Below are 20,175 nucleotides of genomic sequence, written 5' to 3'. Positions count from 1 at the left end.
GTCCGTCTGCTTCTATGTCCACCCTCTTTAGCCGTCATGACCAATAGTTTTCTGAAGCAGTGATGCTACCTGAATGAATGAATGAATGATCATGGTGGTGGTCGGAGGGGCCGTTTGGCGCGAAATGGCAGCCATGCTTCCGTCAGTCTGCCCCAGGGCAGCTGTGGCTACACACGTAGCTTACCGCCACCGGTGTGAATGTGGTATGAATGAATAATGGTTTCTGTAAAGTGCTTTGGGTATCGTGAAAAGCGCTATATAAATGTAAATCATTATTATTATTAACTCTTTGACTAAAGTGTTTGCTGTCAAGCAATTGCAGCTGGACAAAGGGCAAATGATGACTAGGCTCCAATGCAGATACTACTTCCTTGATCTCTATCTCAACAAAGATTTGGAATAAAAACAAACAGCTCCTCCTCTTTTCACTCTCATGTCATGCAGTCTAAAGTGTCCGCAGGGGTGATCTTCATTTAAAAGTTTATCATCAACCTCGAAATACAGGCAGAAGACAAGTACGGTAAGTTCATATCTAAATACTTCATTATAAGGAGATCTTATAATATAAAATACAAATACAAAAGAAAATAAAAATCAACAAAGTGACAATTTTAACTTTTTACTTTCATATATGTCTTTGTGCTATAAATTAATTATTTGTCCAATGTGTTTACAGTGCCTTTTTTCATAAATTTTTTAATCAATGTGTTAACATGAAGCTGTATTTCTTTCAAATTTGGACCTGATGATTGCACCTGAGGAAAAGTCCCAAAACAGGCATTTAAAAAAAAATGTTGTACTGTCAAAACATTTCACTAGCAAAACTAGCAGGTATGCTGATGCTTAAGTCACAGGAATAAATAGTAATAGTTGTTGAGATATTTCTATATCTATATTTCTGGTCCAACATGGTGGATTGATCCTAGAGCCCTGCCGGCTTAATACTAATGCTGTGGTTTTACAAAGGGGTCCTTGTTGGATTAAAAAGGGCACCTGGGACAAAATCTTACCAAATGAGGGTCCATGATCTAATTTGTGTCATTTTAGTTTGCCCTTGATATGGTAAAGTCACAAAACCACTGATACAAAAAATTCTCTCTCTTTATTTCTTCTTTTAGCTTCCTCAGAAGCTTCCTACAAAGTTACACAAAATAGTGAATATGCATGCATCCTACATGCAAGTCAAAATGCATGTAGGAAGTTGGTCTCTGCTACTTCTCTGTTTTCAGGCTTGCCTTCCTCATCCCTCACTGGCTTTCTCACTCAAAAACTGCACAGTTGCCTATTCTGTTAAATATGTGTTTGTTGAATGCAAAGATCGTTATCTCACCGCTATTCCAGATGATATCCCCCAAAATGTAGCAGATTTAGATCTCAGCTCAAACAACATTGTAAAGATCACAAGGACAGACTTCAGAGGATTATCAAAGATCATAAGTTTACAAGTTCAATACAATTTAATTTCACACATTGACGATGGGGCTTTTACTGACCTGACCGAGTTAAATTTTCTTTCCATGGATCGAAATAAACTCACAAACCTCACAGACAACATGTTTCAGGGACTGCCCAAATTACAGACACTGTCTCTCTATGGCAATCAAATCTCTTACATCTCGCCTGTGGCCTTCCAGTTCCTGGTCAACATAAAGACAGTACTAATGGGCACTAACCAACTACATCAAATTACAGATATTGTTCCACTTTTAAAACAACCAACTTTACAGAAGCTGATGATTGGGTATAACAAGTTCACCTCTTTTCGATCAGATGACCTGCCTTTGAACGTCTCAAACCTCAGGGAACTTGAGCTTGGTATGAATCCACTCAAGAAGTTCAGCATCACAAAAGACATATTCCCTTATTTGCAGTCTCTCGACTTCAGCAAGTGTAGCAGCGACCTCGAGTGGGACGTGTCAAACAAGACATTTCTGCAGAACTTGACTAGTTTGACCTTTAGTGGAACTTATATTAGCTTTGAGACGTACAGAGAGATTCTGCAGACCATTGACTCTCTACAAAGACTTACGCTGTACGTCATGAAAGAGTGGGTAGATGAAGGCCTCATAGACATTGCTTGCCAAATCCCTTCTCTGAGAAGTCTTTCAGTAACGCTCAGCAGTATTAGCACTATAGACGATAACCTGCTACGGTCTTGTTCTCATCTGAGTGAACTTACTTTATCATCTAATTTATTGTCTGAGATGTCACAGCATTCACTTAAATCAGTAACACAGCTCAAGCTTCTGGATTTGCACAGTAACCAACTGCCTAAACTACCGCTGGCACTCCGAGGGCTTTCCACACTAGAAACGCTGGATCTGAGCTCCAACTTCATAAGTGTGCTTGATTGTCTCGACTTCCAAAATTTGACCATGTTAAAAAAACTTGATCTCAATAACAATCGCATTTCTAAACTTCAAGAATGTGTTTTTGAAAATCTGAAAGATTTAGAAGTCCTAAATGTTGAAAAAAATGCCCTTTTATATTGTGACAATACCTTCAAAGTTAATTTACGTAAACTAAAATCTTTGAATTTGCAAAATAATGGTCATTTAAAACTCATGCAAGGAGACTTTTGGAATCTGTCTTCCCTCACTGTTTTAAATTTAGAATCAGATGTATACTCCAATGTGAACAATGGGGCATTTGAGGGACTTAATAACCTCCAAACTCTCACTGTGTCACTTAGTATGTATAGTTCAGTGTTTCTCACAGGACTACCACTCTTAGAAGACCTATTGCTACATCTTTCCTTTAATTGGGATCAGAAGAGCTCTCAACAAAACTCTGAGCCACCTTTTTCTAATTTACCCAACTTGAAGAAACTTGCACTGAAAGTTGATGATTTATACAGTGGTGAAATTTCACCAGATCTGTTCAAGGGTCTGAAATCCTTAGAGTACTTATGGACGGACACATTTTTTAGGAAGGCAATTCACCTAGACACATTTAAATACACCCCCCAACTGAGGGGTCTTCAGATAATCAACAGTGAACTGTCTGCTTTAGACCCTGCACTGTTCTCACCAATCCCAAACCTGCAGGCACTTGACATCTCCAACAATAACTTCAGGTCTTTAGATTTCCTGACTCATGCCAACCTTCAGGCACTCGGCTGGTTGAGAGTCAGTGACAATGAGCTGTCAATCATCAGTGCTAATGTCCTCCAGTCCCTACCTGCCTTGACATACCTCGACCTGAGTGGTAACCCTTTGACATGCGAATGCTCCAATTCTGCCTTCAACCAGTGGGTGCTGAGCAACAGCCAAACACAGGTTATTAATGGCCACCAGTATACCTGTGCCTTCCCTGTGAGTCAACAGGGGAACAAGCTCTTGGACTTTGACATCAGCTCCTGTTGGCTAGATGCTAGCTTCTTCTGCTTCCTTTCCAGCTCTTTTCTGGTTTTGTTTACTCTCCTTACATCCTTCATTTACCACTTTCTGAGGTGCCACCTTGCCTATGCCTACTATCTCTTCCTGGCCTTTCTCTATGACAAGAAGAAGAGGAAGGAGGGCACTCCTTACCAGTATGATGCATTCGTGTCCTATAACGTTCACGATGAGGCCTGGGTCTACGGAGAGCTGCTTCCAGTGTTGGAGGGACAACAGGGCTGGAGACTCTGTCTGCATCACAGAGACTTCGAACCAGGTACAGATAATTAGAGCAGCAATGAGGCCTCACCATACACTACACTCTTGTCTCCTTCTCTCTTCCTCTTTCACAGCATTGGCAATGAGATGAAAACAAGATGAATTTCACATCCCATTTGACCAGTCTGAACTTAATAGGGTGATTTATATCAGCTGCAACACATTGAGCACATGACTGACACTAGTTTTTGGCAGCCTGTGGCCTCAAACAACATAATCACAAGGACAGATTTAAGAAGATTTTCAAAGATCATAGGTTTACAATTTCAATGCATCTAAATTTCACACGTTGATGATGGGGGCATTACTGACTTGGCTAAGTTAAAGTTTCGAGTTAGAGTTTCAAAATAAAGTCACAAGCCTCATACACAACCTGTTTCAGGAACTGTCCAAATTAGAAACACTGTCTCACTTTATATTTGACCCTTGTATTGCCAAAGCCACAGAGCAGCAATGAGACCTCACCACACATACCCTTTTCTCGTCCTCTCTTCCTCTTTCTCGGCATCAGCAGTAAGATTGAAGATAAGATGGATTTCACATCCCATTTTGGCCACTCTGAACTTGCAACTGCAGCAAGTTCACGATGCGCCAGTGTTTCTCAGTGGGCAGCAGAGACCTTTCAACTGCAGATATTATACTTAACGACCATTTGTGCCTCATACAACCCCACTTCAAAAAAGCTAGACTACTATTACCTGACTATTAATGTAGGCACTTGTTTTACTAAAAGATGTTTCTGTTTCCACAGGTAAGCCCATCATAGACAACATCACGGACGCCATCTATAGCAGCAGGAAGACCATCAGTGTGATCAGTCAGAACTACCTGCAGAGCGAGTGGTGCTCCAAGGAGATCCAGATGGCCAGGTGAGGGTGCTGCCTTTCTTTACTTTACTTCATGCCTTCATCTACCAGATCTGACTCAAGGATTTGGGCGTTCTGATTCGTCTGCAGCTATCGTCTATTTGATGAGAAGGAGGATGTGTTGATCTTGCTGTTTCTGGAGGACATCCCGTCCCAGCAGCTTGCTCCGTTCATCCGTATGAGGAGTCTGGTGAAGAGATGCACCTACCTGAGCTGGCCAAAGGCCGGACACACCGGAGCGTTCTGGATAAACATAAAACGAGCTTTAGAGACAGTTCAAAGTCCCACTGAGCAAACTCATCTCCTCGCTGGACACCCAAGCTTCTTTTAGAGGTTTCGCCTCAGCTCTCTGAAACTACAAACCCAGAAGTGATGGGGAAATGTATGTAATCATCTTTCTATTGTATTTCTTCTTTAAATTTTTTTTTTTATTCTGTCATTTTAATCCACTGCAAAGGCAAATGGAAAGTGTGTGCTTTTATCAACATATGTACTTAACTGTAACAGATTGTGGTTTTTCTGAATGACTCAACAGCACACTGGTGGTTACCTGGATACTATTGGTGTCTGTCATTGCCACCTGAGGGCTGTTAGTGTGTGAGGCTGAAGGAGAGGTGTTACTTTTACATTGTGACAATCAATAAAATGCATTAAAGGTACAAACATGTAGCCAGTGATCTTTCATCAGCTGTGATTTCCAGCCACTACGCTTAGATACAACTGTTTCAATCCAGTGGAATCTGTTGTGAAAAACCCTGACGATGAGACTTACAGGATAAGATTTTATCTACCCTGGTTAGTAAAGACAAAAACTTCTAAAAAAAACTATGTCAACATCTAGCTGAGTCTGCTGCGGTAAGTGACTCTATGTTCGACACATTTAAGAAGGAGAGAGTTTGGACCCTTAACCCTGTCCATGTCCACCCTCTTTAGCCGTCATGACCAATAGTTTTCTGAAGCAGTGATGCTACCTGACAACAACAGATGACTATAGGTATTGTCTTATCTGTGTGTGTGTTCGTACTTACACCAGCAGTCAACAACCACCCCCTTTGTTGTTTGGTGGATGGACGAGGCACGCAGTGGACAGGACCAGGACCAGCTCTTTTTGCTGTACAGTTCTTATTAAGGAAAAGCTGCTTGATTACTTACTTAGACAGACACATAAATACACTCACAACTGATCCACACACAGAAAACACAGCAGACTGAAGATAACCAGCCATCCCTCGGACGTCTTCCTGCTGAGACGCAGCATGTGGGAGGAGAACTTTGACACAGAGCAGTAAGTCACTTATTTAGATTTGTTTTGAGGCATGGACCGAAAAACTGCAATCAGAACTTGAATAGCTAATTTGTTCAATTGCTAGTTGCTGTCAGCACCTTGTCTGTTTTCCTAGCATCACCATTAACTGACCTGTTGCAGGTTTCTCACCCACCAGGTGCTTTATATGGAAACAGTTAATTGTACTCTTTCTGAAGAGAATTATCGTCATTTAATGTTAAACAAGCTTGCTAAGATTCAAACATGGTGGAAATTAGGTGCTAAACTAGCTGAACTTGCTCAGAATAAACAATAGGATGATGCTTAAATTATGAAGCATCATGGTCGGCTAATAACTTCCCATTTCCAACTTCCATACAGGCTAGTTACCATAGCGGACATTTGTGGCTTCTCTAAAGAGCTAGTTAAGCTTAGCTAGTTATCTGACCATTGAAAATAACAGCTGCTAGAATTATAGTATGAATGATTTAGTAAATGTTTACTTTTTTAAATTGACACAAGTTGCTTTTTTTCTGCTCCAATTTAGCTAAGCTAGGGCGCCAATAACTGGTGGAAAATGGCTCCTGTAGTGGGTATAATCTTGCTAAACGTGTACGGTTTATAGAGGTAGCATACTGTGTGTGTGTGTTTCTGTGTCTACATGTCGACCAGTGAGGTTGGCCTTAAGCTTGACTACTCGCCGGTGTCATGGCGGGAGTATTTTGACCAGATGGAGGATGTGAGCGTGGGGCCGCCCGACAGCCGGGACGTCTTCAGGATCTATAAAGCAGGAAGTGATGGACCTCTACTGGTTCTGCTGCACGGCGGAGGACACTCAGCCCTGTCCTGGGCCGTCTTCACTGTGAGTATCTGTTCTATCAGTGTCTGGTTGATTCAAATAATGGCTGACCGTTTGACCATTGATAGCTAGGGTTGGTTTTTCTGTGTTGCAGACAGCCATTGCCAGCAGAGTAGCCTGCCGGGTACTTGCCATGGACCTCCGGGGTCATGGTGAGACTTGATACAGACACATAACCGTCTTTGACCTGGACTGGTATCAGTGGTTCTGGGTTTGATTTGTCTAAAATACCATTTAAAGCAGAAGTAAGCGCAATATTTGTGTTAATATAAGTCTTAAATAGTTATATCTTCCGACAGCAATCACTTACATAGAGTGTTTGGTCTGAAACACGGGTCTGTCAGTCACTCTGCTCTGAGCCGAGGAGAAAACTTTCCTTGTATCTAGAGCACTGGAAAAGAGAGTAACAACACCACCATTGACTCCCGTAGTAAGGGTTTTGCACCCCGAGTGGCAGGATATGGGTATTGCAAAAGCGCCCAGAAAACCCATTCACTCCAATGTATGTGTGTTGCCCACTTGCTTGTAAATTGATGAAAACGGCCGTGTTTTTGTTTTTAGGTGTCTTTGTCATATCAAATTATACTTATAATTTGTTTATTACAAAATGTAGATTGAAACATTAATGTAGACAACTTTTTTTTTTTTTTTTACTCACCTATGTGTTAATGTTTATCTGTAAAGGATCCTCAATGATGCTATTAACGTGGGTGATCTATAAATGTCCTTAAATTATTGAAAATACCACACTTGCTCATTCACCAACAATGCAGAGTTGTCAGTTCTTGGGCGCTTTTGCAATACCCATATTCCACCATCAGGAGGCGCTTCCATTGGAACAATGCGTGTCGTTACTCTCTTTTCCAGTGCTCTACTTGTATCCTACAACCTTTATCCAATGAGGAGAGAGAACGGCATAAAGGGGCGGTCCTCTCTGTGTGTGCAGCCAAGGGATGCGCGTGAATGTGGTGACGTAGGGACGAGGACCAATAGATCCATGACGAGGGCGGGGGCTGCTAACTCCATCGGCTGACAAGAAGTTAGCCAAAACGACCGGATCGCTTACTTCTGCTTTAAGGGACAAACGTGTAGTGTGTTTATATTTAGAGCTGCTATAAAGAAATTTTAGTTGCATTATTTCAAGATCCTTCTCTCTGTGAAGGTGCTACCCTGGTCCACCAGTCAGATGACTTCTCAACTCAAACTATGTCCAGGTAACAGCATCCAACACTCACTGTAAATGGTGTCAATTTGTCCAGTCCCACTGTTACATACAACCAAAACAACTACTCTACACTCTGTTCCCACTCTACTGTCCACTTGCCCCAACCCTTCAGTGATGTAGCCAATGTGATTCGAGCTTGCTATGGTGAGACACCTCCCCCTGTCGTTCTGATTGGCCATGGTGTTGGCGGTGCGATCGCCGTGTACGCAGCCAGCAACATGCTGGTACCGACCACCGTGGGTCTGGTGGCCATAGACGTCGTAGAGGGTAGGTGTAGGTCAATTCAGATTCATCTGAGTATTTAATTGGGATAATTAGATGCTAATTAATATTCTCCCTGTTCCTCCTGCAGGTAGTGCAATGGATGCACTCCACAGTATACAGAACTTCCTGAAGGGAAGACCAAAGTCCTTCAAGTCTATGGACCACGCTATAGAATGGAGGTGAGGATTTATGGCCACATTTACTCTCATAATCTCTCAAGAGCTTCTAACAAGTCCGTTTTCCGTTTTACTTCATTCAGTGTCAAGAGTGGACAAATCAGGAACCTGGAGTCTGCCAGAGTCTCGATGGTCGGTCAGATCAAACGGTAAGTCAACTCCAGACAACATGGTAGACAACATGGTATATTTATATATGGAGTATATTTCGATGGATATATGATGTGTTATTATAATGTATATTCTGTAGAATTAAGGTATATACAAGTATGATGTGTGATGTGTAATGATGTATACATATATGATATGTAGAAATGTGGGTAATATGATTAGCATGTGAACAATTAATATAACGAAGAATGAATGAAGCACAGTTAAGAAACGTAAACACTTACTCTGTTTTTGTTTTGTTAGGTTAAGCATATCGCTCACTTGTTTTTTTTTTGTTTTTAATATTTATAATGTTTATGTTTTGTGTTTTGGACTGTATATTTGATACTATTGCAGGGTTCCTACGCAAGTATGGAAAGTATGGAAAAGTATGGAATTTGATTTTATACATTTCCAGGTCTGGAAAAGTATGGAAATGGAAACTATTGTATGGAAATATATTTATCTTAATACTTATCTAGGTTTGGTCTCATCTGAAGTTATTTGGGTTAATTATTTTGTATGCGCTATTGTACCTAGCTACAATCTCCAGGAAATTATTTGGTCACATAATGGCATACACATTCAGAATAATGAAAACAAATGATAAATTGCATGCTTTTTTAATATTATGAACATCTATTTACTCAAATATCACAAATAATTTGAATTTTTTTACCGAGAAGTCTGGAAACTGGGTCTGGAAAAAGTATGGAATTTGGAAATTTCAAATGTGTAGGAACCCTGTATTAGACCCCAGGAAGAGTAGCTGTGGCTTTGCTGCAGCTAATGGGGATCTTAATAATAAACAATAAACTCCGATTGGTGAGGTCCATTAAACCCCATCCTAACTTGCTATGATAATTTGTTCTCTCCGCTCTTTTAATGTCTGTTAGATGTGAGGTGGAGGAGACTGACGCTCTGGAGCAGGCCAGCCCGGTGACCGATGTGGTTGTTGAACGCAACGAAGAGTTCTGCGATCAGAGCTACGTAAACGACAAAGAGAACGCCACCTCGGAGGTGAGCCTCAGCGAAGGCCAGGTATGAAAAACTCACTTAACTGCACTTAAACACTGATTAAGGTTAAGTCATTTTCCATTGACTTACATTCATTAACATCAACCATATCATTGCAAAAGAACCCCTTTTCTGCTAACCTCTATTCTACATGCAACGTTAATAGACACTGATAGCAAACACTGATTTGAAAGGACATCACTGACTTACATTCATTTCTGTTAGACCTTAATTTGTAAACGTGCAGTTGGCAGTGTTTCTTTCTATAACCACTTCGACTGACTTTCATGTATCACCCAAACCACAACTCCTACACTCAGATATCATGATCTAACATGTCTAATGTCCCCCCCCCTGCTATTTCAATAATTTTCAAGAAATCTTCATCTTTGTGTTTTTGGTAACCCTTTAATTTACAGGTCGTTAATTACGTGACAATGTCAAGAAATAGCCTAGAAATAACGGTCAATTTCATAGTAATGTCCTGTTTTTCATAAAAGCTAAAGATTACACATGCTTTTCATGCTTTGAATTTTTTGAGAAAGGCCAGAATTTTTCTCCACCAAGTCCTTAAAATTGACCATTATTTCTAGGCTATTTCTAGACATTATGATGCAATTAATTGTTATTTCTTGGCTATTTCTTGACATTACCACGTAATTAACCACCTCCAAATTAAAGGGTTACCGTGTTTTTCTGTCAGAGTGTGTACAAGTGGCGTATAGATCTGTCAAAGTCAGAAAAATATTGGGACGGCTGGTTCAGAGGAACTTCCAACCTCTTCCTGGCCTGCAACCTGCCCAAACTCCTGCTTTTGGCAGGTAGGTTTTTAAAATTACATTTCTGCATTTCTGTCCTCTTGGTTTTATTACATGATTTATGCATAATTTATTTTAATGCCAGTTTTATTTTTGCTATCTGTCTTAGAGTAGAGTGAATTATTTCAGTGTTTCACAAATGGCTTATGCTTAACTTTCCAGGAATCGGCCGGCTGGACAGAGACCTGTCTATTGGCCAGATGCAAGGTAGGGTGTTGACTCAATGCAACCGTAATCTCTTAGTTTTTTGTTTTAGTAACAAGTTAAAGGGATAGTTCACCCAAAATTCAAATTTCACTCATTATCTACTCACCCTCATGTCGACTAAGAGCTGGGAGAAGTTTCAGAGTCCTCCGTGGCTTCTCTGAGTTACAGGGGGTCTCGGCGTAGCAGTAGCTACATGTCCATATGATGGTTGCAAATGGATACCAACTGTCTTCGTAACAAAAAGACGCACCAAAAAACATCCAAATACCTCCACACAGCTTGTCTGTAATGTCCGCCTTGTATTTAAGCCCCATAATGAGAAATTGTGCCGAAAAAAATTAAATAAATCTATATTTCAAGCTTGTTTGTAGCGGAAGCTCCTCTTCCTGGTCTGTCCAAATCTCGCGTGATTTGGACCATCATATGGACATGCAGTGCTGCACGGAGCCCCACTGTAACTCAGAGAAGGCACGGAGGACTCTGAAACTTCTCCCAGCCCTTAGTCGACATGAGGGTGAGTAGATAATGAGTGAAATTTGAATTTTGGGTGAACTATCCCTTTAATGCATAAAAAAAGATGTTTGTGGTAAATAAAAAACAAGAAAACAAGCTAAAAAACTTATATATATATATATATATATATATATATATATATAATGCCTCATATTTGTCTTGCTTCAGAAAGCAACATCCGAAAGGACGGGTTGTTGGACCTCAGCTCAAGGGATTGTTGGTCGTAATGGAGAAGTTAGCGGGGTTGATGGGAAATGTAGTCTAGGAGAAGCCGAATGTGGTGGAAGTAGAGAAACATTGCGTGACACAATGGGAATAGCTGACATTCTTTTCATGCTGCACTAACTGTGAAGGAAAAGGTGAAGGACGTCTTCAGTCGTCCCCGGGGACAGTTGCATTGGCCCTCAGATAAACACGGATACACACAGATACACACACCTTGAGGCGGCAGTTCCTCTCCAGGGACATCTGGTTGTGTCAGTCAACAACCGCGCTGGCAGTGACAGCCCAGGAGTGTGTGTGTGGGCGTGTGTGTGTGTGTTTGACAAAAATGACCTCAAACAGAGACACAGAGATGTTCAGAGTGTCCCTGAGGTGCTGTTTTCTCTTCTCAGGTAAATTCATGATGCAGGTGCTGCCCCCCTGTGGCCACGCAGTGCAAGAAGACAAACCAGACAAAGTGAGAAAACAGACCATAATATACTGTCAATCTGAGCTCTGTGGATCCTCTGTATAGTTAATCTCTACATAAACCCTGTTTGTGTGCAGGTGGCCGAGGCCGTGGCCTCCTTCCTGTTGAGACACAGGTTTGCTGAAGCCAGAAAAGAAACCAAGAGGTAAAAATGTTCAGATGACAAAATGACTGTAACTGAAATTAAAGGGACAACAAGGAGTTTTGGAAAAGCAAAGCGTTTTCACACTACATTTATGAGCCTCCGCGCACCGTGAAATTTTTTTTTTTTTTAAGTATATTTTTTGGCTTTTTTTTTTGCCTTTATTATATACACAGTAGAGACAGACAGGAAAGGGGGAGGCAGAGAGGGGGAATGACATGCAGGAAAGGTCTGCCCGACGCGGGATTCGAACCGGGGACGCCTGCGTTGAGGGCTGTAGCCTCTACATGGGGCGGCCGCTTTAACCACTGCGCCACGCACCGCCCCAGCACCGTGAAATTTTTTGACCGGCGCAAGACAGACTCATGTTTTCATTCATCAAGAATTAAAGTCAGAGGTTCAAAGACGATCACATACCGTCGTAGTTCCGACCATAAACGGCGATTCGGCGGCGTTATTCTCATGACTCACCACGAAACCGAAAGTAAGGAAACGCTGGTCGGCTCGACCAGCATCTCCACCACCACTAATAATAACAAAATAACGATAGAGACAAAACAATGTATTTATCGAAAATGGGCCCATTAACAAGTGTGGGTAACGTAGATTCATCCACATTAATATGAGACTTTTTTATTGTCGCAGAATTTTTCGTTCTGCCGATGGATAAACTCCTTGTTGTCCCACATCCCAGTGATTGATGCAGTCTGACTCACAGAAACCTACTAAGTGTTGTGTTATTTCTGCAGCTCCAACACTTTCACACGGTGAGGTCTGCAGGTAAGATGAGGTTTAATATCTGTACGAGTAGAACTCACAGATTCAGTATTTACTAGCAATAGCAATAATAATTTCCCCTCAAAATCATCTACCTGATAAAAAAAACCCTCTTTTTCTTTCAGACCAGCAATAACAAGCTAAAGATTCAGAGACGAACGACTGCTTCTTCATTTTCCCAGAGGACCAGTAACAGATCTCCATTTCTTTCTTCCACCTTCAACATTGCTCAGCAGCTGAAAAAGTCTAGTTTCGGTTGCTGAGTGCAGTGGTGTGGCGACTCTGGACTGCTCCCGTTGGTAATTCAAAACAGATCAAATCAGTTTGAAATATTGAGATGAAGTTTTGATATACAACATAGTCATATCATATGTGACCAGCATAGCACTACAAAGCCAAAAAGCAGGAAGTGAAATTATATAAAACCATAATCTGACTTGTTTCAGTGACTGCAGTTCGGCTGCTTCAAGCTAGTAGACGAGCTAGCCTTTGCTACAACTAATTTACACATTATCTTTCCAGTTTACTTTATTTAAACATTTAAATTAAGAAAAATGAACTTTTAACACAACATAAAACAATAGCTAAATATAACTGCAAAGTAGAACAAAGTAACACCATTTGACACCAGTCCGGCTAAATGCTAAGTAGCTAGAATGTAGTGCAGTACCAGAACGTTAACTAGGTGTTGCAGAGTTAGTGACAATGATCAATAAGTATAAATGTACAAAATAAAGGTTCTACAACTTATTTAGTTATTGGTTTTGATGATGCTAATAGCCAACTGCTAGCTTGGTAGCTCAATGTAAAATAAGAAAACACAACATACCCCTGAAGTCACCATCTTCGTCAGCCATCTTCTTTGTTACTTGCAATTTCCTTAAACTGTAAACGAGTGAAACATGTCAACATTGTCTTCTTAGCCCTCATCTTTCATATAAACTTCCACTGTTCTGTCACAAATATTTGATTATAAATACTGATTTGTCCGTGTTATTAGACATTTTCTAGATGTATCTGTTTATAAACTGTGTGTAGCCTGTCAATAGATTAATGTGTTAGATGTTCAATAAACACTTCACTGTCATTCATCTTTGTGTCACGATTACAAATTTTCTTGGTAGGGGAGAGTGGGGTAAAGTGAGACACTTTTTACATTTGCTCCCCTCTAAGCGAGCTAAAATGATTTATCAGTACAATTTACACATTTCCCATTAATTCAGGATGTTTCCTAGCAATGGAAATTCTCAGAATGTATTCAGGACGAAGGACAGTGAAAATATGATAGTTTTAAAAAAAGTGGTCTTGTGTCTCACTTTACCCCAGCTCAGGGGTAAACTGAGACAAACCAGAGAAATCAAGGGGGTAAACTGATCCACTTACTTTTTCCACTCTGAAACTACCATAACAACACATGTTGTAACAGTTAGAGTCCTGACAGCTAGCTTGACAACCACACTTCCCAAAACTAATGTCGGACTAGTAACAGAATCATGGGGATTGGTCAATTAAGCACTTTTTTTTTTCTCAACACAAAGTGACTGAAGAACAAAATCAAATACGACACAGAATGTTTTAATTAACATTCAAATGACAGATAGACCCAGTTAGATAGTCTGGGGGTCAGATTGTAGGACCCGACAATTGTGACCATTTTGATCAAAAGTCCTCTTGTGTGTGGAGGGGAGCCGACAAAGTGGAATGTGACTAAAATTGAATGTAACCAATATTAAGTGAGCTGACTGAAGAGCACATCATAACAAAGCAGTGTGGCTACAGATCATGTTTGATCATGTGAGATTTCTGGCTTGGGGGACGAGATTCTAGTGTAAATCTTTGTGTGTGGTGTGCTCACAGTGTCTCACTCATGGATTTATTATAATACATCCATGGTCTCACTTTACCCCGCAGCATTTGTCTCACTTTACCCCAACACCCCCATTTTAGAAAAAACGACCTCTCTTAGAAATTCAGGCTAATTTTCAGCCAGCATCATCACATGGTTTTATGTGTTGGTAGTTTATCATCATGTATCATATACGTTTTTTTACGTGAATCAATTTGCTTTGGCACAACAGTTGATTAAGTTGACAGCAAGAAAATTTACTTTTACATGCAAAAATCATATTTTTGTGAAAAAAAAACATGCTTTCCACAGCATCATGAGGTCCTCTCCTCCATGGCCATGGGGAAATGGAAGGGGCTTGAAAACATAATGGTCAGATGACCATAAATGTGTTCCGTTTTCTAGATATAGGGGGTGTCTCACATTACCCGGTGTCTCACATTACCCCACTCTCCCCTACGATTATTGTCAGAGAAATAATCACGGTATTACGATTATCACGATTATTATGCATTAATTAATTTCACAACACTATAAATGTGTAAAATCAAATATAGTCAAAATATAATTACATTACTCATTGTTTACACAAAATATTTCAAGTATCTATTAATATAGGACCAATTATTAATCCCCAGGGGAAATGTTTGAAATACTCAGGTCATAAATTGTCATCTATACCAAATGTTTACGTTTATTTGAATCATTTTTTGTTTTATTTTGTGTGTTTTTTTTATACAAATGACACGCTAACATTTAAATTCCTACCGATTCAATGTTAGGTTAGATCAGGCATCACCAAATGGCGGACCTCGGTCCGGACCCGGACCGAGTGATGGTTCGATCCGGACCCGAGACCAATCTCTAATAATAACATTTTTTCCCGACGGGACAGCGGGCTCAGCTATAGGTCAATACGGCAGCTTCACTCAATTGAGCCAATCAGATCGTTTGTTTACCCGGTGCGGCCACACTCTTAGAAAGAATGTGTTGTTTTCTTACACAATTAATGTGTAGAAAGCCAAATAACACATGTTGCGTCAATTTCTGCACATAATGTGTTGCATGCTGTAACCTCTACAACACAAAGACATGTGTTAACATCATTGGCCAATCACAACACGCATACGTCATCAAACCAGTTACCCGTCTGACCGCTCGCTCCCCCCGCCCCCCCCCCCGCCCCCACCCATCGACGACATTTTACGTGCAGCAGGCAGCACCGAGCCATCGGCAGGACCGTGACAGGCACAGCCGACGGACAGGTAACGTTAAATTGGATGATTTTCTGTGTCTTAAATGTTTTAATTATAGGCGAATGAGGTTAGAATGTGGAAAATCAAATCAATAGTTAGACTTCCCCCGACTTTTAACGTAAATTTGCGGTTTGCAACGAGGTTTCTACCGCTTTGTCACAGGTGACGTTAGCTTGGCAGTTATTTTCTCTAACCGAATGCTTTGATGGTGATACGTCTGGTTCACATTCACGGTCACTTCGAACGGTTAGATTAAAGCTAAATGGTTGGCTGACGAGATATTTTCATTCAAACTCGAGCTAAGGAGGGGGTGTTGGGTTGAAGCGGTCTAATTAATGTCGAAAGCCACCTCAGGCACCAAAAAGCCACAGAGCTAACTAGCATTTGAAGTGGATAAATGCTAATTGCTTAGCATTAGCTGTGTGAGCACCCCTAAAATTGATTTTAATATAGATTCTATAGACGGTAAAGTGGGAGTGAGGCTCTCTTTTTTTCCCCCGCTAATGATAATGTACTCGCTAACTTAATTGGTAGCGTGACCAGCCAGTTTGAGTTGAGGCCTTTGCGTAGCTTATGAAGCTATCAAGCTAATTTTTGCAAAGTCATGGCCAGACATAATGCGACCCAACGTTAATGCATTGGTTGTGTTTGCTGCTCCCTGAAAAGCCACCTAATGTTTAAAATGCTAGTGAAACGGATTAAGTCTATTATAAAGTCACTGTAATGAATTAGAGCATTTTATTGTCGATTTGTCTTTGGAAGTTTAAGCTAAATAGGGCGCAACGTCTTTTTTTTCCCCGCTGCGCTGGGACGGTTAGGGGCGGTTTGAGCCGGTTTGAGCTAGTTTTGAAAATTCTCCGCCAGAAGTTTCCCCCACTTAACAATATTACACGAATGATTTTCTACATTATCAGATAGATACAATTGCTGTTGTGTTAAATTTAGTAAGTGAGTCACAGATCATTATTAATTTTTGGGGGGTCACAGAAATTATTCATGTTGTAGAATTTGAAAAAAGGCCGGTGCTTTTGATAATGTACTGTTGTGGTTGACTATGTAGAATATTTATCAAAAGCTATATTGTTTTAAAAATAATACATCCACCGGGCGTTTTGAGGGGTACAGAATGAAAGTAGTGCTTTTCCATAAAACATTTTTTTTTGTCTGAAATAATGTTTTTAAAAAAATTTGACGGGCTCGACCATGATTCTCTGTCACGTTCTGTTTACATTCGCCACCGAACTTTTTTTTTTTTTTTTTCAACTTGACAGAGCAGTGACAGCGGAGGCTCTGAGCGCAGGTTTCTCCCCTTAACAAGCTAAAAGTCATTTATTATGCTGTTAATGACGGTAAAAATGAAACTATGATGATAATTTCCTGCATAGTTCTCCTCCTCTGCTGTCCTCTGATCGGAATGGAGTCCCTAGCAACGGCCCGTTTTACATAGCAACGGTCTGGCGTTCTGTTGTTCTGGTAATCCTACATAGTCAACCTTAGTACAAAGAGGAACATAAATATTTTACAAACGACTGCTCTATAAAGATATCGTATTAAAAAAAAAGATTCTTTTGTACAGATCTTTCAGTCAACCTCAGTTTAAAAAAAGAAAAATCAAAACTACTATTACTACTACTATTTTTTCAGTAACGTTAGTGTTTAGGCTAATATTTTTGTTTGCATGTAGTTAAAGGTTGACTATGTAGGATTACCAGAACAACAACAGAACGCCAGACCGTTGCTATGTAAAACGGGCCGTTGCTAGGGACTCCGTTCTGATCAGAGGACAGCAGAGGAGGAGAACTATGCAGGAAATTATCATCATAGTTTCATTTTTACCGTCATTAACAGCATAATAAATGACTTTTAGCTTGTTACAGGGAGAGTGGAGGCTCTCTGCCTTCCACACCGCTGCTGAAAACCAAACCTGCGCTCAAGAGCCTCCGCTGTCACTGCTCTCGTCAAGTTGAAAAAAAAAAAAAAGTTCAGTGGCGAATGTAAACAGAACGTGACAGAAAGTCATTGTCGAGCCCGTCAAATTTTTTTTAAAAACATTATTTCAGACAAAAAAATTTTTTTTAAGGAGAGGCAATACTTTCATTCTGTAGCCCTCAAAACGCCTCGTGGATGTATTATTTTTTTTAAAAATATAGCTTTTGATAAATATTCTACATATTCAACCTTTAAGCTTGTGCTTTAAAAGGCAGAAAATGGCTGATTTTCACTATTTTAAAAAAGATGAGAGGTGGGAGATTTTTTACATGGTGTCAGACCATTGTATTATGTCAGGGATTTGTAACAAAACTGATTTTAGCATACATTTTTGTCCTGCATATCAAATTGCAGGGCTATAGTAAAAAAAAAAAAAAAAACCAAATAAAAACAGTCATTCTGCAATCAGAGTGGCTTCTCCTCTTAAAAAAAAGGTGTAAAAAAAAAAAAAAAATGTTTTTAGTCTTTGTGTAAGGGAATAATGAAATCTCACAGTAGATGGCCCTGAGTACTCATTTGTCTTGAAACGTATATACTTTTTTACAGGAGCATTTCTATGACCCTTTGTCACATACGGGATTCATAGAGATGAGGCTACGAAATATCAGACGGAGCCTAGAAGAGGGCCAGCGACGCTACCACAAGAGAAAATGGGCGTGCAGTGCAGCATTAGCGCAGCCATCTACAGCACAACCAGACGAAGACCTTAGTGAATGGTTGTTTGTCATCAAAAGGATGAAGCCATCACCAGAGAACATGGGACGAATAAAGACTGCAATGGAAAAAACTTTCAGCCATCGCAGGAACTGGATCAGCACCCAGTCTCCAACTGTTGCAGACATTATCCAAGAGTACCCTCGTTTCATAGACATTCCGAGTCTGGTGAGTCTTTTGTTTACTTGTGTATTTACTGATACGTGCTTGTTTTGTTTTTTCTGATCGTTTGCTTTTCTTGTAAATCATACATACAACAATATTAAAAAGGGTTAGATATTAGATAAATAAATCTGATTGACAAGAGTTGTGACACTCTTCCTTTTTTTCTTGTTTCCTCTGCCAGCTGGATGCAGAGTTTGCTAAAATGTTTGATGGGAAGGCAGAGCTCTTTATTAGGAGGTGGGAGTCATCATTTGTCCCCAAACTAAGGAAAATTGCTGCGCTGGAGAAAGGAGTCGTGTCTTCCTTACTTGAGCAGGATGGAGACCAGAATGATGGTAAACAATTTGCATTTTATCAATGCTTTGCTCCTAGTTTTTCTGTAAACATAATTTTGACAAAACCATTTGCTTGTGTCATTCAAATAGATCAAGTATGCTACAGTACATTACAGATGTTGACCCACCTGCTTCCACCAACTGCATCAGGAAGGGGATCATCAACCCGTTGCAGTGTGAAGTCGGCCATTTCTTTCCTCATCAACTTCGTGCCAGTACGTTGTATATGTGTGCAACATAAAAGCACATAACAAATAGGCTCTAGCTCAGGATGATGTCTATAATACATTTGTAATTTTTTTTTTTCTCTTTCTTTCTTACAGCATGGGACTGGCATCCCCGCCCTTTGCAGTTTTGATGAAGAATCTTCAAGGACATAGCCAGAGCTCGTCTGCATTGGCCAACTGACAGACACAGCGCGGCAGTACGTCATTGTTTCGAGAAACGACAGTGTCACAATTCCTCTTCGCGATGACAACCTGACGTGCGCTTTGGACAAGCTGTTCAAGTTTTTTTGGGTATGCAACGCATCCTATCCCACTCAGCTTGCATCCATTTTCATTTTTTTCGAACACATTTATGACATACCAGTATCAAACAACGTCAGACGGTCTAAAGTGATGGAGCTGCTGGGAAAACTTCAGGCTTTAGCTTAAAAATTCCAGTGTGTATCTTTGCCCAGTGTGTAAGAAGCCAGTTCTTGGTGAGACAAGGAAACTTCGCTGGCATCTCCGTGTAGTGCATTCGTTTTCTGACGGTCAGAACTGTACCCTTGTCTGCAGTCAAAATGGCTGCCAGCGTACTTATCATAATCTTAATTCATTCTCAAGGCATCTTTCCAGAGAGCATTCATCTGGGGACACAAGCAGTCTGTCTGATCACACTTCAGATAACAATTGTTGGAGGTTTGGCCAACCGCTTGGCAACAAAATGTGTGTCCCAAATGCATTTCCAGTTATTCTGAGGTCTTTACCCAAAGGTGAACAACTCATTGATAACCTGAGGTCAATTCTCGATTGTGACTTTTCAGAGAGTATGTGTGTTTGTCATAGAGAGCCTAAGCGGAAGCAGGAAGTAACGGTCACCATGGGACCTCAACTCTGAAAAACTCGCCATTCAAATGAACGGGACGGAAAATTTTATTTCGTGATCCGTTTGAATTGTGCCATGAGAAAAAACTCTGTCCTCTACCTGTTTAAAACATCACGTTTCATTAAGAGAAATCAACAGTTTGTTGTAAAGCTA

The 20,175-nt window shown here is 40.4% G+C and overlaps 3 protein-coding genes and 1 long non-coding RNA gene across 4 annotated transcripts; 3 read left to right on the top strand and 1 right to left on the bottom strand.

Annotated features, from left to right (window-relative positions):
- The first annotated feature begins 1,291 nt into the window (after window positions 1–1,291).
- LOC146968737 (uncharacterized) lies at window positions 1,292–4,873 on the top strand. The gene is made up of 3 exons (XM_085806179.1): window positions 1,292–3,654; window positions 4,408–4,525; window positions 4,613–4,873. Exons 1-3 carry the CDS (start codon window positions 1,518–1,520, stop codon window positions 4,851–4,853), a joined length of 2,496 nt encoding a protein of 831 aa, XP_085662305.1. The 5' UTR covers window positions 1,292–1,517; the 3' UTR covers window positions 4,854–4,873.
- LOC146968736 (uncharacterized) lies at window positions 4,418–5,660 on the bottom strand. Its single transcript, XR_015038194.1, has 3 exons — window positions 5,551–5,660; window positions 4,731–4,765; window positions 4,418–4,619 (listed from the first exon to the last, which is right to left on the bottom strand). It is a non-coding gene; the product is annotated as an uncharacterized LOC146968736 (long non-coding RNA).
- Window positions 5,661–5,723: 63 nt separating this feature from the next.
- LOC146968735 (protein phosphatase methylesterase 1-like) lies at window positions 5,724–11,855 on the top strand. Its single transcript, XM_085759308.1, has 12 exons — window positions 5,724–5,807; window positions 6,459–6,648; window positions 6,740–6,797; window positions 7,808–7,859; window positions 7,983–8,141; window positions 8,227–8,313; window positions 8,394–8,459; window positions 9,357–9,501; window positions 10,181–10,298; window positions 10,458–10,502; window positions 11,630–11,694; window positions 11,784–11,855. Exons 1-12 carry the CDS (start codon window positions 5,779–5,781, stop codon window positions 11,853–11,855), a joined length of 1,086 nt encoding a protein of 361 aa, XP_085615434.1. The 5' UTR covers window positions 5,724–5,778.
- Window positions 11,856–15,701: 3,846 nt separating this feature from the next.
- On the top strand, window positions 15,702–19,531 carry LOC146968734 (uncharacterized). The gene is made up of 5 exons (XM_085759603.1): window positions 15,702–15,736; window positions 18,263–18,598; window positions 18,777–18,930; window positions 19,021–19,145; window positions 19,254–19,531. The coding sequence occupies exons 2-5, from the start codon at window positions 18,305–18,307 to the stop codon at window positions 19,308–19,310; spliced, it is 630 nt and encodes a 209-aa protein (XP_085615729.1). The 5' UTR covers window positions 15,702–15,736; window positions 18,263–18,304; the 3' UTR covers window positions 19,311–19,531.
- Window positions 19,532–20,175: the final 644 nt, after the last annotated feature.

Source organism: Trachurus japonicus, chromosome 18 (genome assembly GCF_045865225.1).
Source record: "Trachurus japonicus isolate A0001 chromosome 18, Traja_1.0".
Classification (NCBI taxonomy): domain Eukaryota; kingdom Metazoa; phylum Chordata; class Actinopteri; order Carangiformes; family Carangidae; genus Trachurus; species Trachurus japonicus.
Note: the sequence above shows the minus strand (reverse complement) of the source record. Positions and strands in the feature narration are given on the sequence as shown.

Bases quoted from the DNA above. Each gene is read 5' to 3' on its own strand.
- LOC146968737 (XM_085806179.1), top strand. From the start codon at position 1,518: ATGGATCGAAATAAACTCACAAACCTCACAGACAACATGTTTCAGGGA. The intron at 3,655-4,407 runs GTACAGATAATT...CTGTTTCCACAG, and splicing joins TCACAGAGACTTCGAACCAG to GTAAGCCCATCATAGACAAC. The intron at 4,526-4,612 runs GTGAGGGTGCTG...ATTCGTCTGCAG, and splicing joins AAGGAGATCCAGATGGCCAG to CTATCGTCTATTTGATGAGA.
- LOC146968735 (XM_085759308.1), top strand. From the start codon at position 5,779: ATGTGGGAGGAGAACTTTGACACAGAGCA. The intron at 8,142-8,226 runs GTGTAGGTCAAT...TCCTGCAGGTAG, and splicing joins ATAGACGTCGTAGAGGGTAG to TGCAATGGATGCACTCCACA. The intron at 10,299-10,457 runs GTAGGTTTTTAA...TTAACTTTCCAG, and splicing joins CAAACTCCTGCTTTTGGCAG to GAATCGGCCGGCTGGACAGA.
- LOC146968734 (XM_085759603.1), top strand. From the start codon at position 18,305: ATGAGGCTACGAAATATCAGACGGAGCCTAGAAGAGGGCCAGCGACGC. The intron at 18,599-18,776 runs GTGAGTCTTTTG...TTCCTCTGCCAG, and splicing joins TCATAGACATTCCGAGTCTG to CTGGATGCAGAGTTTGCTAA. The intron at 19,146-19,253 runs GTACGTTGTATA...TCTTTCTTACAG, and splicing joins TCCTCATCAACTTCGTGCCA to CATGGGACTGGCATCCCCGC.